Below are 16,371 nucleotides of genomic sequence, written 5' to 3'. Positions count from 1 at the left end.
GGATTTCTTGGTTTGACCATTCAGGCACCCACCACTGAGCGCGGTACTGCTTTGGGACTCTATTCATTAGGTGAGGAATCCACAGGTAGTTGTATCCATCAGAAGAACGAGTTACTTACCTTCGGTAACGACTTTTCTGGTGGATACATAAGCTACCTGTGGATTCCTCACGGTCCCACCTGCCTCCCCGTTGCCTGTTTGGTCTAACCAAGTAATTCTTGAGTGTGCTGCTCTTGGCTTTGAGGATTGGTATAGATTATGTATATATGTGTATATATATATATATATATATATATATATATATATATATATATATATATATATATATATATATATATATATATATATATATTTATATATATATATATATATATATATTTATATATATATATATTTAATTGTTTAAAAAAAAAATTAGTAGTCCATCTTTTCACAATGATGTGTTGTTTACAATGTCATTAAATATGGCTATTGTCTTTCATCTCAATGGATTATTGTTCTCAGGCACGAAAAAAATGTTGGTATGACGTCGGCGAGGACCTCTTATTGCCTGTATGACGTCAGACGGCGTCGCGTGGGCAAATGTGACGTCCTCGTCGACGTGCAGAAGCTAGGAAGAAGATTTCCGTCGAATGCTGGTGCAATGGGAGTATTCATTAGGTGAGGAATCCACAGGTAGCTTGTGTATCCACCAGAAAAGTCGTTACCGAAGGTAAGTAACTCGTTCTTCTGGCATATTATGAGCATAAATTCTGTGGAATATTTGTGCTCAATGTCCATAACAGACCAGAAGGAAAATTAAAATTTGAACTAAAAGTATAGTACTTCTTTTGAACATGTGTAAAGAGAAAGTATTAAAAGCATTCTGTTGATTTTAGTAACTAGCAGTCTGCCACAACTCAAGCAATGAATACAATTGTGCAGTGTCTGATGAAAAATAATGAATTTTCTGAATGTGTTGCGGTAGCAACTATTAAGTCCATGGACCACTGAAGAACCTCCACGTAAGGCGACAGAGGTGTGGTAAGTGCCTAGTCTGCTTGGTTCTCAGACGAGTCCCGTTTTTAGGCCTAGTCCGGACTTCCAAAAACTTGCCTTACTGCAAAAGGTAAAAGGAAGTGTTCATGAGGGGTGAGTGGATAAGAACTTTTTATGTAAATTGTGGCTTAAGTTCTGTAATACATAATGCCTTTTCAATAAGTGTTACTGAATCATAACTAAACAATGGCAACTAGCACTAGCACTACCCCCACCATGTACTGCTTGACATCATTCATGAATTGTTTAGTGGCATCATTTGTGATATCACTGATGCCATGCGGCAAACCCCTGCAAGGCAGCCAATCCCCACGCTGCACCATGCAGCCTTTAGTCAGGCAACAAGCAGCCCTCTCGCCAACCCACCCAGAGACAGCCAACCCTTTCATCGTACTCTGTGTGGGGATGGCTGCAGACACCCATTCGGAGGCAGCAAACCATTGGCCGTGAAAAGCTGGGGCGGGTTGGTCACATGGCTTGGCCTGCTGCCAGGCCCAGTGCCCAAACCCCCAGCAGTGTGCCAACCCCACACGGTGCATAGCCTTGACCCTTAATTAGCCATGGAGGACCTTGCCCCCCACAACTAGTTCCAATAAAAAGGGGATCCACATGACACCCTCCCCAAGCCTTAAAAGGCACCGGATACCACATCCCCTGGGGCTGAATACAATTAAAAAAAAGGGAAGGGGTTCGCAAGGCCCACCTTCTCTGCCTTTCTTGCGTCCTGGGGACCCCATCCATGGGCCAAATATAATAAAAAGGGAATGTGGCTGTTTGGCCATTCTCCCAAAGCCTTCATAGCCCCTGTTTTTTTGTTTAAAATTGGAGGGGGGGGGGAGATAATCTTGGGTTTGGTCAGGGGTGGCATGCCCCCCCCCCCATCTATTATATGTGATAGCCCTGGGGATTGGGGGGCTCATTTGTTATTTAACCTCTTAGCTGCTGGGCCTTCCCCCCCCCCCCCCCCCGCCCAGTGCTGAGCCCTTTTTTGGCTATTTGGGGTAGTTCGCACTTAGGCCTTCATAACTTTTTGTCCACATAAGCTATCCACGCCAAATTTGCGTCCTTTTTTTCCAACATTCTAGGGATTCTAATGGTACCTAGAGTTTGTGGTTTCCCCTGGAGGAAACAAAGAAATTAGCCAAAATACAGTGAAAATTTTGTTTAAAAAAAAAAAAAAATGGGAAAAAGGGCTGCGGAAGAAGGCTTGTGGTTTTTTTTCCCTGAAAATGGCATCAACAAAGGGTTTCTGGTGCTAAAATCACCATCTTCCCACCTTTCAGGAACGGGCAGACTTGAATCAGAAAACCACATTTTTCAACACAATTTTGGCATTTTACTGGGACATACCCCATTTTTACTATTTTTGGTGCTTTCAGCCTCCTTCCAGTTAGTGACAGGAATGGGTGTGAAACCAATGCTGGATCCCGGAAGGCTAAACATTTCTGAAAAGTAGACAAAATTCTGAATTCAGCAAGGGGTCATTTGTGTAGATCCTACAAGGTTTTCCTACAGAAAATAACAGCTGAAATAAAAAAATATTGAAAGTGAGCTGAAAAAAACAGCCATTTTGCGCCACATTTTACTCTGTAACTTTTTCCTGCAATGTCAGATTTTTTAAAGCAGTATACCGTTACGTGTGCTGGACTCTTCCGGTTGCGAGGATATATAGGGTTTGCAGGTTCATCAAGATACCTAGGTACCCAGAGCCAATAAATGGGGTGCACCTTGCAATGGGTTTTCATTCAATACCGGGTATACAGCAATTCATTTGCTGAAATATAAAGAGTGACAAATAGGTATCAAGAAAACCTTTGTATTTCCAAAATGGGCATAAGATAAGGTGTTGAGAAGCAGTGGTTATTTGCACATCTCTGAATTCCAGGGTGCCCATACTAGCATGTGAATTACAGGCCATTTCTCAAATAGACGTCTTTTTTTTTTACACACTGTCTTACATTTGGAAGGAAATAATGCAGAGAAAGACAAGGGGCAATAACACTTGTTTTGCTATTCTGTGTTCCCCCAAGTCTCCAGATGAAAATGGTACCTCACTTGCGTGGGTAGGCCTAATGCTCGCGACAGAAAAAGCAACATGGACACATCACATTTTTACATTGAAATCTGATGTGGCCGACGCCCGCACCCAAAGGGTTAAAAGACCCTAGGGTGTGGGATCCCTGTGATCAGTAGTGGTCTGGGGGTATTAAGTGTGGCATTTCTCCCCAACCCCCACACTCCCACCCCCCTTTATTAATAAAAAAGGCACTGTGGAATGGGGTGCCCAAAGCCACTAGAGATGTCTTGAGTGTTCCCTCCCTTTTAAACAAAAAAACACAAGAGAAAAGTCACTGGGAGATGGGGTTCCTGGGGCCAATGGTGGCTTGGCACGCAGTTTTGGCGGAGTACAATTAGCTAGCGTAGGGGGGTCCCAAAATGCATTTCCCCATGCTATTTCCCATAGGGATTTCATTAACGACTACAGACCGAACCCCTGAATAGAATGAACCGAATTTGGCAGAAAGCTAGATCTTTGTCCAGAAACATCTTTTTGTAATTTGGTGTAAATCTGTACTAAAGAAAAAAGATTATGTATATCTAGAGATGCTGAACCAATGCGACCGATCCGCGTGACAACAATGCCAGGATTGGCTAGCTGCAATAAAAGTTGCAGCTGCCATTTTGTCACTTGACACAGTTCCTGGGGGTCGGGAGGCTAGAGCTATCCGATCTATCCCCATGGGACGCGTGGAGGGGTCTGTGAGTGACCCCCTCATGGGTAAAACATTGTGGGAAAACATTTTTTGTGTGCATGCAAGGATCCGCGGCACTCATTGTGGTCTACCATGTGAATCCGTGGACCCACCCACCACACACAAGTTCACTTACGCACCCACACAACCAGTCACTCACTCAGAGACACAGAAAATCATGGGGTTGGCTGCATGTGGGGGGGATGGCCAATTCCCTGCTGCGCGCAACCAAAGACTGAAGGGCCTGGCCGTTTGCGGCAGATGCTGTATTAATGCATGGTAATTAAATATGACTACCTAAAAAAAATAAAAAATAAGTTACAGGGGCCTTATAGTTAGGAAATAGCATTAAAAATTTTCAAATTCACTGAAAAAAAAAAACAAAGGTTACAGTGACGTTATAGTTAGGTTCAGATTTTACACAAACATAGGAATTGAGCAGTTATCTGAAGTAATTATAACGTGGGCGGTAAGGTAGCTATAACTCGTGCTGTCAGCATTCGCTGCTAATTATCCCACATATTACATCAATCTTGACATCATTGATAATATCACTGCAACATTTGCTGAAATTTTCCATGAGGGAACTTTGCATGATAAGGTCGCGAGTTATTATTACCTTAGGGCACGAGTTATAGTTACTACAAATAGCTATAACTGTAACTGCTGATTTTGAATCCAACTATAACTTCCCTGTAACCATATTCTTTGTGAATATATATAAATAACCACTTAAATACCCCATCAACCATAAATTAAAATCTAATAAAAAAATCAACATTATTTTCATTGTATTATGCACAGACGAGCACTTGGTGTAGGAACTGTAGCAATCAGGGCATTTATTATTAATTCTTAGACACAACAGTACGCTAAATTGCTAGGCACATAACAGCTTAAAGTTTGAATATTCTTCCATGTCGGCCATTTTTCTGCTGTACCACAAGCCAGCAGGTTGTGCTGTCTGCAGATTGTCTAGCAACACTCGAACGTCTGTTTTAAACTTCTTCTGTTTTGTGTTTCAGTGAACGGAGCAGTGAAGGAAGAGCTGATTACTAGCAAATCTGCAGAGGAAATTGTGCAACTTGTTCAGAAAATGGCTAATCAGTCTGGACTGGACATTATCCGCATACGCAAAATGTACCACACGGACAGCCCCAGCATCCAGGGCCAGTGGCATCCCTTCATCAACAAGCCAACCCATCTGAATGTGAAAGCTTTTGACTCTGTTAACCAAACACAAAAAGAACAGCTTCAATAAAGTTAAGGAAATGGACTTGATGCTGTGTTTTGTTTCATGTTTTCCCTTTAAAGTTTTGAATTTTTAAAATTTGAATTATTGAATTTTTTGTGTGCATTTTCACACACTCTTCACAGTTTGGGTATTCATCCCGTTTTTAGATTCACAAGCAAGAACGTCTTCATCCTGATTTGTTTACAAAGAGCATCAAAATGGTGCTACAGGGTACAGTGTTCAGGGCAGTCTAATGTATTATTTTGGAGAACTCATTGAATCTACTATGCACGCACCTTGCTTTATTTGACTTTTTATTCATGGTTAAGATTTATGCCACTCATTTTACAAAAGGTATAAACATGTACCTAAGTAACCTTCCCATTTGGTATAAGTTCTTCTCTCATAGTTTCACTCTGGTGCTCTTGTCTCAGCGAGGCTGTGACGAGTTGGGTAACATGGTCTCTTGTAATGTTCAAAAACTCTTGGTGAAGCAACCCATGCATTACCTCTAGTGGACCTAAAGGGATGTTGGTGAGATAATTTGGTCATTTGGTTCCTAGATTAACTTTTCTGCTTAATAATAATCCATGTATGACACCTCATAATCTGAAGCTCCACAAGCCCTCTTTGCGCCCTATGCATGTCATAATGCAGTTATTGATTCCTCAGAAAGGTGATGAAAAGCTGTCTGAGGGTTAAGGTGAAAGAAGATGGGATAGTGCCTACCTACTACATCAGGCATGCCGTCTCTTCATCCACTCATTTCTCTCCACCCATCCAGATTCTCCCATCCTGCACAGGGCCCCTCATGGCCACAGCCTTTCAGAAGTTGGGTGCTTGGTGCTGGTCTTGTCAGATGAATTTGCAAGAAAGACAGACTCCTTTGCCACAGAGTCACACTACCATATCATTTTGAGAAGTGGAGTGGCACCATCAACTCCTTCATGAGAAAGCGTGAGAGCTGGAAGGAAGTTGACATAACTCCTGGGCAAACAGACCTGGGTTTTCAGATGTTGTGCGTATTTGTAAAGCATAGTATCATCCACGAGCTTATCCTGTCACTAAGCAGATATATATGCGTAGCCTTGCCTGTTGTAAGGGGCTCTGATGTGGAGTGGGAGATTACAACTTCTGTCTTCTCAATGTTGAGCTTGAGGAAGTTGGTTTTCCTCCAGTTAGCGACTTTGGTCATGCAGTTAGTGAACTTGTTTCTTATGTTGGGGGCCTCCCTCGTGAGTTGCATGTCTGTATAGGTGAGGATGTAGATTTTGTGAGTATGGATGACATTGGCCATAGGGATCATGTAGGTGTTGAAGAGGGTGGGGCTGAGCGATTAACCTTGAGGCATTCTGGAGATGAGTTTGCAGACTTCTGAGGTGTAAAATGGCAGGTTGACGGCTTGTTGTGTTTTATTTGTTAAGAAGGAGCAGGTCGGGGGCGTGGCCAACATGGCGGCCGGAGCGGACGTGGGATTCGAGCTCCGCTCACGGCCCACCACTAATCGGCAAAATAAGGATGTCCCTGCAGTTGTCAGTAGCTTAAAACAGCTGCGCGGGGACACAGCAAGCTAGTAACAGTGATCGTCGCTAAGAAAAAAAAAAACTGAGACGAACCGGGAGGTTGGCGCAGCGCGGCCCCGGAGGTGAATCTGGAAGAACGGGGAGGGGCCTTGCCTACGCCCAGCCTGGCCTAGCTGCGTAGGTGGCGCTGAACTCCCAAAGGACCGCTCCGGCCCTCGGAGGGGGCGAGGCGGGACAGCGCTCCCCCCCTGGGGGCAGGTACGGTTTTCTCCCCTAAAGGGGATCAAGCATAACGGCGGTGGCCCCTCTACGAGGACGAGGGGCGGGCCCTGAAACACAAGCCAGGTCTCGAATCGACCGAGACTCCAAAAGCAGGACAGACTCACCTCCATCGCGTCTGACGGCGTGGCCCCACAAGTGAGCCTGGGCGGGTGGGGAGAGGCCTCGCCTTCACCCGACTGGCCTGGCTGCGGGGGCGGCGCTAGACCCCCGGAGGACTGCGCCGCCCTCTGGAAGAGACGAGGCATGACGGCGCCCCCTCTAGAGGCAGGTACGATTTTTCCCCTGAGGGGATCAGGGCAAACCCGGAGGGCGCTTGAAAAGCAAGAAGGAAGGCAAATAAAAAGAAAAAGAAAAGAATAAGAGGAAACAACAAAAGAAAGAACAGTCAGTGCAATAGAAGCAAAGTGGGTGAGAGCTGATAAAAGAATCTAACAAATAAACTTCCCACAGGAGCCAGCAACGAATCGTGACAATATAAGGCCCCAGCCTCCATTTGAACTTTCTCGCCAAACAAGGGAGGTAGAGCAAAAAACAAAAAAAAACAAATCTGAAGCAAACCCAGCGGCGTGTTGTACCACGAAAATCAAACAATACAGGGCACCAGGACAATTACTGCCTCACGCAATAAACAACGTTATCACGACACGTATAAACATCGGCAAATCAAAACTTCCTAAGACACACCCAAACATAGAGACTGAGACAACCCCCCTTGAAGGAGAAATGGACACTCAAACTGATGCTTTACGAAGGATGTCTGAAACTTTGGCTGCTCACTCTGCATAATTCACTAAAGTGCTACAAGCGGTATTGGACACGAAGATCTCATCAGAGGGAAAAATAGACTCTGCGGTACTGGAAGTCAACCTACTCCGCACCGTTCAACGGAAACTGGCGGAAAGAGTCGCCACCACTGAGACGGCACTAGAGACGGCCCAACCAGCAATAGTTGAGATGAAAGCTCAGATCCAACGTATGGAAAATGATATAGCGTCACTACAACGCAGAGCGGAGGACGCTGAAAGCCGTTTGCGAAGGAATAATGTAAGGTTTATGGGGGTTCCGGAGCGACTAGAGCTCCCGAACGCTGAACATTATTTAGAGCAATGGCTCAAAGACATAGTACTACCTCAAACCATTGCACAAACATTAGTGATAGAACGTGCACACAGAGTCCCAGGCGGCCCGCCTTGACCGGGCGCTCCGCCCGCTGATAGCAAGGTTCTTAAACTTTAGGGACCGTGATCAAGTACTGCAAAGCTTTCGTAACAAAAACCCAATACGAATGGAGAACTCTGAGATAACAGCTTCCCCCCACTACACAATAGAGGTCCAACGCAAACGTGCCACCTTCACCAGAGTGAAGCAGACCCTCCGCGACAAAAATATTGCCTACTCCCTCCTCTTTCCGGCCAGGCTGAGAGTAATAGGCGGTGACAGGACTCTCTTCTTTCCATCAGCAGAAGACACGTGGACATGGCTCCACGCCAAGGGACTGGTGGACCCAGTAACGGAGCCGGACGGATGCAATGAGTGGCTGGAGCTACGCCCCAGAAGGAAAAGGAAAACCACCAATAGGGCTCAAGCCAGGCCAACAAGATCGCAAGCAGCAGATGCACAGACACAGGCCCTTAAGGTGGCGACTACATTCACATCCGCGCAATCAACATCCAGAACTGGAAACAGAGACTCTGATTCAAACTCCTCATGAGACTACCCGAGTCCCCCCTCCTTCACCACTCATGCCTGGTCCCGCTTTGACCCCACGCACAGCAGATGACATATGAAGCCGCACAAACAAGCAAGACAAACTAAGGCACTAAATAAGCAAGCGTCACACCAAATAATGGCAGGCATAATTGACCTGGAGCAGATCAGGAACGATACATAAACCAACACACACAGGACTGATTATATTCCTCAGCGAATGCTTACAGCAGTTGGACACCGAGAAAGGCTGGCATGTATGAACTAACCCCAAGCGCAAGAAAAAACTAGAACCCTGAACTATCGTGATGCGCAGAGACACAAAATCATCCACGTGGGCCTCGGTCGAACGCTAGCCCGGACCCCCTCACCGACCACGTCCCCACACCCAGCGGGGTCACCGTATGGACTTGACGCTCAGAAACATTAAATATGGCACCGGTTGTGCCGCACAGTTCGGTATGGTTAAGGTTTTGGTTTTTGTTAATGATAATATGCCAGCATGTGTATTCCAATTGTTGCCACAGAAGATAGGCACAGGGGGGAGGGGATGCTAAATCTTAAAAGATTCACAATCCTTGCAGTGAAATTATCTAGTGACATAAAACTAACACTATGGCTACATACAATATCTTAACCTGGAATGTTAGGGGGATGGCCAATATAAACAAATGCAATAGAATCTACAACTACCTCAAACGCCATAAAATCCACATAGCAACATTACAGGAGACACACCTAGCAGCTGAAGATTTAAATAGGCTGGCCAGAAAATGGTCAGGAAAGATATATGGCACCAACACTTCGACGTACACAAAAGGCGTACTGATATGGATAGCCCCTGATGTCCCCTATGCAGTGGAACACACACAGATAGATAAAGATGGTAGATATGTCCACTTAAGAGGGGAACTGGACGGTAAACAACTAAGCATCACAGGTATATACGCGCCCAACACTAAACAGATAGACTTCCTACAGTCCACTTATGCAGCACTAACATGGGACCCACTGACCCCTAATATATGGGGAGGAGATTTCAACTGTGCACCAGATACCAACATGGATAGATCACACCCCCCACTAGCAGGTGCCCCAAGCAGAAGACTCTCACAAGCACTGCAGAACTGGATGTCAGATAGAAGATTACATGACGCATGGCGGAACCTACATCCCATGGACAAAGAGTACTCCTATTTCTCCCGGTACACCAACTACACACTCGCATAGACTTGCAATTATACACGTACGAGCTCACAACGTCACTAATCAAGGCAGCCTATCTGGCTAAAACGATATCAGACCACTGCCCCTTAATGTCTACGATACGATGGGGTAGAACACATACGAATGCGCCTACCTGGCGCTTCCAGCCACCTCTATTTACGTGACCCCCCCCCCCCCCCCCCCCTTCCGAGAGGAACTAGCAGAGGGTATAGACTCGTACTTTAAAACAAACACGGCATTGTCACGAGCTATAGAATAGACAGCCACAAGGTGGTGATAAGATGCCTGTGCATGACCACATCAGGAGTCGTCCGTAAGTCTCTGCATAAAGAATTATGTGAGATCGAGAGGGCAATGAGGGAAGCAGAGAAGACAATGGAGCAAAACAGGGAGGGAGCCGATAACATGATTGAACTGAAAAAGCAATGGGCTGACACTGATGCGCGGTTACGGAAATACGATTACCGCCATTACACAGCGCGAATGCATGCTGAAGGCGACCGATCCAGCAGGTTGTTGTCTTGGTTACTAAAAGGCGAACAACAACATTCCACTATAAATGCCATCCGAACAGAGGAAGGCAACATAGTCAACACACAGATAGAAATTAATGAGACCTTTAAAAAATACTATGCAACACTGTACAAAGCAAACCCGACCGAACGTCAAATGAGTGAATTTTTCCGGACGCTCCAACTAACTAAACTGACAGCAGAACAATTGACAGAGTTAGAAAAACCCATTGAATTAGATGAGATCCAACAGGCGCTAAAGCAAATGGCGCATAATAAAACCCCAGGAGGAGGTGGGCTCCCAGCGGAGTACTATCATACCTTTGCAAAACAAACAATGGCACCCTATCTAGTAATGCTGCAAGAAGCATTCGAAAGAGGACACCTCCCAGAGTCACAGCGCGAAGCAACTATAGTGGTCCTCCTCAAGAAAGTACGCGCTCCACTAGATGCCCGGTCATATAGACCATTGTCACTATTAAATTCTGATTGTAAATTACTGGGGAAGGTACTAGCAAACCAATTACTCCCATTAATGTCTACACTGATTCATCTGGACCAATCCGGTTTCATACCCGGTCGCAGCACACATACAAACATCAGATGCCTGCTGCGACTCATAGCTGAAACACCAGAGCTAGATTACGCAAGGACGGCAGTATCACTGGATATAGAAAAGGCATTTGACACATTGAGCTGGCCACACCTGCTGAGATCGCTTAAAAATATGGGCTTCGGCAATACATTCATAAGATGGATAACAATACTGTATGCAGACCTGAAAGCAAGAGTAAAAACAGGTAAAATCATATCGGAGAAATTTGAAATAGGCAGAGGCACCAGACAAGGATGCGCACTGTCACCACTATTATTCGCAATAGCAATAGAACCATTAGCAGCGCGCCTACGACAGGAGTCTCCAAAATGGGGCATCCCTGACAGAGGGGCACATAAGGTCATCTCGCTATATGCAGACGACGCACTGATATACCTACGTAATAGCTCGGAATCCCTACCAGACATATTGCATCTGCTAGACACATTCGGGGACATATCGGGACTACGGGTAAATTGGGCAAAGTCATGCCTGTTCCTGATGCAATTAATACCAGACCCCCACAGAGAAATAATCCCCACACATAAACTACAGTGGTGCCACACCACTTTCAAGTACTTAGGGGTACAAATCTACCACAGTGAACAAGACCTCAGAGAAGGTAACCTAGATCGGATGATCAGGGCGACAAGAAACTCAATGCCCTTCTGGTGCTCACTCCCACTCTCCCCCATGGGAAGAGTAGCCATAGCCAAAATGATCATACTGCCACGTATTCTATATTACTACCACTTAAGCTCCCTAAGAGCTACTTTGCACCTCTAACCAGCCTACTAACAGACTTTTATATGGGCCACGGGCCGCCGCCGAGTAGCCCTAGCTAAGACATACTTACGATTAGAGAAAGGAGGGATGGGTGCACCCCAATTTGAACTATACTACGCAGCGGCACAAATACTCTGGATCATGGACTGGACGTGTAACCCAAATGGCCCAGAAAGCCAAATGGTAAGCACCCTAACAGGACACACGGACACGATGCACTGGCTCATTAGTCGTGACAAACCAACGAAGACTGACAATGTACTACTGGGGATGGCGGAATGGATATGGCATCGATATGTAATGACAACAGGGCGTAAACTACCATATTCACCCAAAATCCCGTTACTAGCAACCCCGGGGCTAAATAACACAATACGACGTTTCAAACTAACCAATTGGGTAGACAAAGGGATTAATACAATTGGCAACATATTTGAAGAAGGACATTTCTTAACATATGAAGTACTAACGAACAGATACAACCTGGGTAAGGGTGAATTTCTCACATACAGGGCACTACAACATGTGGTGCGCAGTACATGGGGGAAATGGCAGCAATGAACCTATCACAGCACCAATACTACATGAATTATTGACAGGGTCAGGCATACAAGTAGACATATCCTGGATATACTGTACCCTACAAAATCACTCGGAGGTGCCCCAAATACGAGCAAAAAATAGATGGGAGACGGCGCTACATACACCCCTACATACAAAACAATGGAACATGGCACTACTTAATACAAAAGAAATATCACGTAATGCCCGCTTCCGGTACACACAACTCAATTACCTCCCCAGACCTACCTTACCCCAGCAAGAATCAAACGCATGTTTTCACAATCCAATCCGGAATGTCCAAGATGTGGGATACCAGAAGCAGATTTCCTACACATGACGTGGAGCTGCCCACCGATACATCGCATATGGCAGGAAGTAACGACGCAAACAGCCATATGGTTGAGATTACCCCTTACCCCCACTCCAGAGTCCTGCCTATTGGGAATACGCACACGACAAGGAGCAGATAAACAAAAACATAGAACAATGGGTCTGCAAATGGAAAGCAGATGTTTTCTTGAATAGGATTGTGATGGTGGCATGTTTTCAGGTGTCCAGAAATTTAACGGAGTCAGTTGAGGCGTTGACAAATGGGTATTACTGCTTTGCTGATCGATAGGAGTCCTTGGGTGAAGGCATGGTGGGGGCAAGGGTCACATGCGTCCCCAGTGTGAATGGCGTTCATGGTCAGTGGTGGTGACTGCGAACCACAAGGTTAGGGTTTGTTCTTCAATCATGATGGGAAGTTGAATTGCAACGGTGTGCGTTGCTGAAAGGGGCAAGAAGGTGAAGTGACCTCTGATGGCAAAGATTTCCTTGCTGCTTTTGGTGTCAGTTTTGATGCGATCTGCAAGACCTGTGTGCTTGGTGTTCCGTGTCTGTTAGTAGTTGCATCTTGGGGTGGATTTGAAGAGATGTTTATTTTTTGGTGTCCTGACTTGTTCTCAATTAGCAGTACAGCTGCTTGCAGTGGTATATTGTCAGCCTGAGTTCCTCTGCACCAGTGGCCTGTGGTCAGGCTTTTGTTGTTGGATTGCACTTGAGAGCCATGGTGTCAGCACATGCAGTGATCCAGCTTTTGAGCTTCTTGAGGACGTTCAGTAGAATGATGTGGTGAGGCCAGTGTGTGGAGAGGGTGAAAGTCCACTCCTCTTGTGTGATGCTTTTCCAGCTGTGGCAGGTGGGCCCAGGGGTGGCTAGATCGATGGTGGTCTGGAATTCGTGTTCTGAAAATCACAAGGTGTGTAATCTGTCCAGATGAGCCCCTAAACCCACTTACAAAGTGCTGCAATTCTAATGCAAATGGAGTCACATTCATGTGACAAATATGGAGGATAATTTTAACTTAATTAACCATTACCTTTTTGTCTGTTTCATTATTGTCTGTAAAACAAAAGTGTAGCTTTACATTTACTTAGAAACTTTTCAAATTTTTGTAGCTCATCCGTTTATCCCTCTGTGATTCAGGTGAATGTTCTTCCTGGTTGACCTCAGTTTGGCCAGTCACACCCTTGTCTGCCAGTAGGCACTTACCTGTAGCAGGCCTTGAGAAATTGCCCACTTGTTATGGTGAGTCAGGGGTTATCAGGGCGAACTATTTTTAGGAACTCCTGGCAGAGACTTCAGCTGACAAAGAACAGGTGTGGTGGGTTTTTTTTTCGGTTTTTTTTTATTAACAAAAGTTAAAGGTAAAGAACAGTAAAGATGCCTTTAAATCTTGTTACAACCTCTGTGTTCAGAGGTCAGATGTCCGCTTATGCCTTCTTGCAGAATGTTCCTTGTTTTATCTGAAGATAGTGTTTACAAAATCTGCTAACTTTGCAGTCGGAGAAAGAAAAGTAAAATGAACAGGCTGCCAATCATGCTGTGTGCGATGAAAGGCTATGGATGGCAGTTTTTTCTAAGAAAACATTTAAGTACCTTGATAATGAACTGTACAAATATTTCAAAATATACTTCAGTATTTGAGAAAACAGTTTTTTTTATTCTGATGTGTGATGGATACACATGTTTTAATAGAATCAAAACCAGTCAGAACACTTGGATATGTGCAAATGGTAAATATTTGCTGAAACCCAGTTTCCCCATTATCGTTAGTACGCTAAATAGCTTTATCAGTAACATTATATCTCCAGGGGAAAGTTTGTGGCCATTTTAATAGAAATGTGCTGTCTGTAATCGACAGACACTACCACATCATGCTTTAGTGATATATCTATTAAAAGTGAATTTAATCCTGCTCCCGCCTTGGTGACAGTGCTGTTGATGAACCAAGAAGTGAGTGAGGGGGTCATGTGTACTTTTATCGGGGCTAGATTTGTATTATTCATTCAGAAGATGAGCCTATTAAATGGAACATAAGAGTTGTACTGCAGACATGCTGAACTCGCATATTTGAAGATACTCTCATATTTAATAATGAAGAAAAAGGCGATTTGCTGAAATAAAATATTTGCCTAGGATCACACATCTTGGACCAGTTTATGGGCCAGGCGCATTATAGTTAGGTCAAGTAGATTATTCAGGTCACTAGACCTGCAGGTCTAGTACCATTTTTAGGATTTTGTTCGTGGGCTGTGTAGATCTATTCTGATCCTAGGAACTGTTTTCGTCAGTGACAAAGGCCCCAGGAACACCTCTGCTGGATTTATCCAGCTACTTCTCATTTCAGCACAGAAGTTAGAAAGGATAGTATTTGCCAGCGAAAGAAGGAGCTACATATGTATATTTGTGCTGTTTGTACAGCACACCGAAGAGACAGATCTGTTATAAATGACCTTACCACAACTTGCTTCTTTTTTCCCGTGATTGCCTCAAAAGTTATTTTTGAAGATTTTTGTCAGCCTATCTTGTTGGTCCTTATACAACACACAATAAAATTATATTTGATTGGAGGGAATTGTTATTTCAATTGAGCTTGTTTGTTGTGATTACTTGTTCAATTTCTTTTGCATCGCCAGCAATTTCTTCTCAGATCAAACCACGCTGAAGGAGGGAAATTGGTCTTTTAATGTTGCCCCATTCTAAGGACAGGAGTGGAAAACAGAACCCTTGTGCATAAAGGTGTTCTTTCCAAAAGTTCTATGACGTTGTTAGTAGCCAAAACTTTTAAAGTTGGATTTTGATATGAAAGTCTACATACAGCCACAGAACTTTTATCTCAAAGGATCAGTGCTACCCAGACGTATGAGACACACATTGATGACCTAGACATTCACCCAGTTTGTTTGAGTGAAAAGTTAGGAAAAAGATCAGATTATCATGTCCATTTTTGTGTCTCGTGCTTGACTAGCAAGCAAGATGTTGTTTGGGAGACAAATCGGATTCTCCTCAAAATAACTGCAGTCCCCCCGTTATTTCATTGATGATTCAGCTTAATTCCTGTAGAATAGTGTGGAAGCCAAAAATGTACATAGTGGCTTTACCTGTGTCAGCAGGAGAGATGTAAAGTTGAAACAACATACGATGGTAGAAAACATTTGCACTAAACAATAGAGAATTGATTTGAATGTAAATGTTGGGTATTTGTTTAGCAAAGTCGGCTGAGACAGGCAGTTTTGTCTGGAGCAGTGCATGCTCCCAGTGACACTGCACCTTGTTAGCAGGAGCGCAGTCAGTTTACGCCAGCTCAGGGGTACCTCTTTGACATAGCTCAGCTAAGTGACTCTGGGTTAATCGCTCAAGCTGGAGAGCAGTAATATTGTCTATTGTGTCGGAAAGAGTATTCCAAAATTCTCCCACCTTAGGGCAGCCCCAGGCTAGCTGCAAAAAATGTGCATTCCGCTGAGCATCTGATGCATCGGGCGTTCTTCTGTTGACCAATTTGCAAAGGCACTCTGTGGTGCGATACAGCATATCTATGTATGTATGTATGTATGTATGTATTTAAACTGGAGTAGACACAAGTGGTAATTGGGTGAAAGTGCATTCTCTTAGGCAGAGCAGAAGTGCCACTGCTTGTCTGAAATAGTAGCTTCGAGAGCTGCGGACTATGCCACCGGGGCTGTTTGCATATCCGTGTAGAATTTGGTGATGAGTCTGCACAGGGCCAGGTTCGCGAGAAAGGCCTCAAGAGTCTGGAATGTGGGTGGCACTTCGGGGAAAAAGCTGTGCAGCTCTCAAACTGCTGCCCTTAGCTGATGGTTATGTG

The 16,371-nt window shown here is 44.6% G+C and overlaps 1 protein-coding gene across 1 annotated transcript in view; it reads left to right on the top strand.

Annotated features, from left to right (window-relative positions):
• MRPL43 (mitochondrial ribosomal protein L43) overlaps positions 1-5,067 on the top strand; it is a 61,092-nt gene extending 56,025 nt beyond the window's left edge. Inside the window, exon 3 of the mRNA XM_069239521.1 lies at positions 4,817-5,067. Coding sequence (XP_069095622.1) covers positions 4,817-5,052 — 236 coding nt within the window. The 3' untranslated portion in view covers positions 5,053-5,067. The remainder of the gene's footprint in view (positions 1-4,816) is intronic.
• Positions 5,068-16,371: the final 11,304 nt, after the last annotated feature.

Source organism: Pleurodeles waltl, chromosome 6, assembly GCF_031143425.1.
Source record: "Pleurodeles waltl isolate 20211129_DDA chromosome 6, aPleWal1.hap1.20221129, whole genome shotgun sequence".
NCBI lineage: Eukaryota > Metazoa > Chordata > Amphibia > Caudata > Salamandridae > Pleurodeles > Pleurodeles waltl.
The sequence above is the reverse complement of the archived record's forward strand: the minus strand, read 5'-3'. Positions and strand labels throughout refer to the sequence as shown.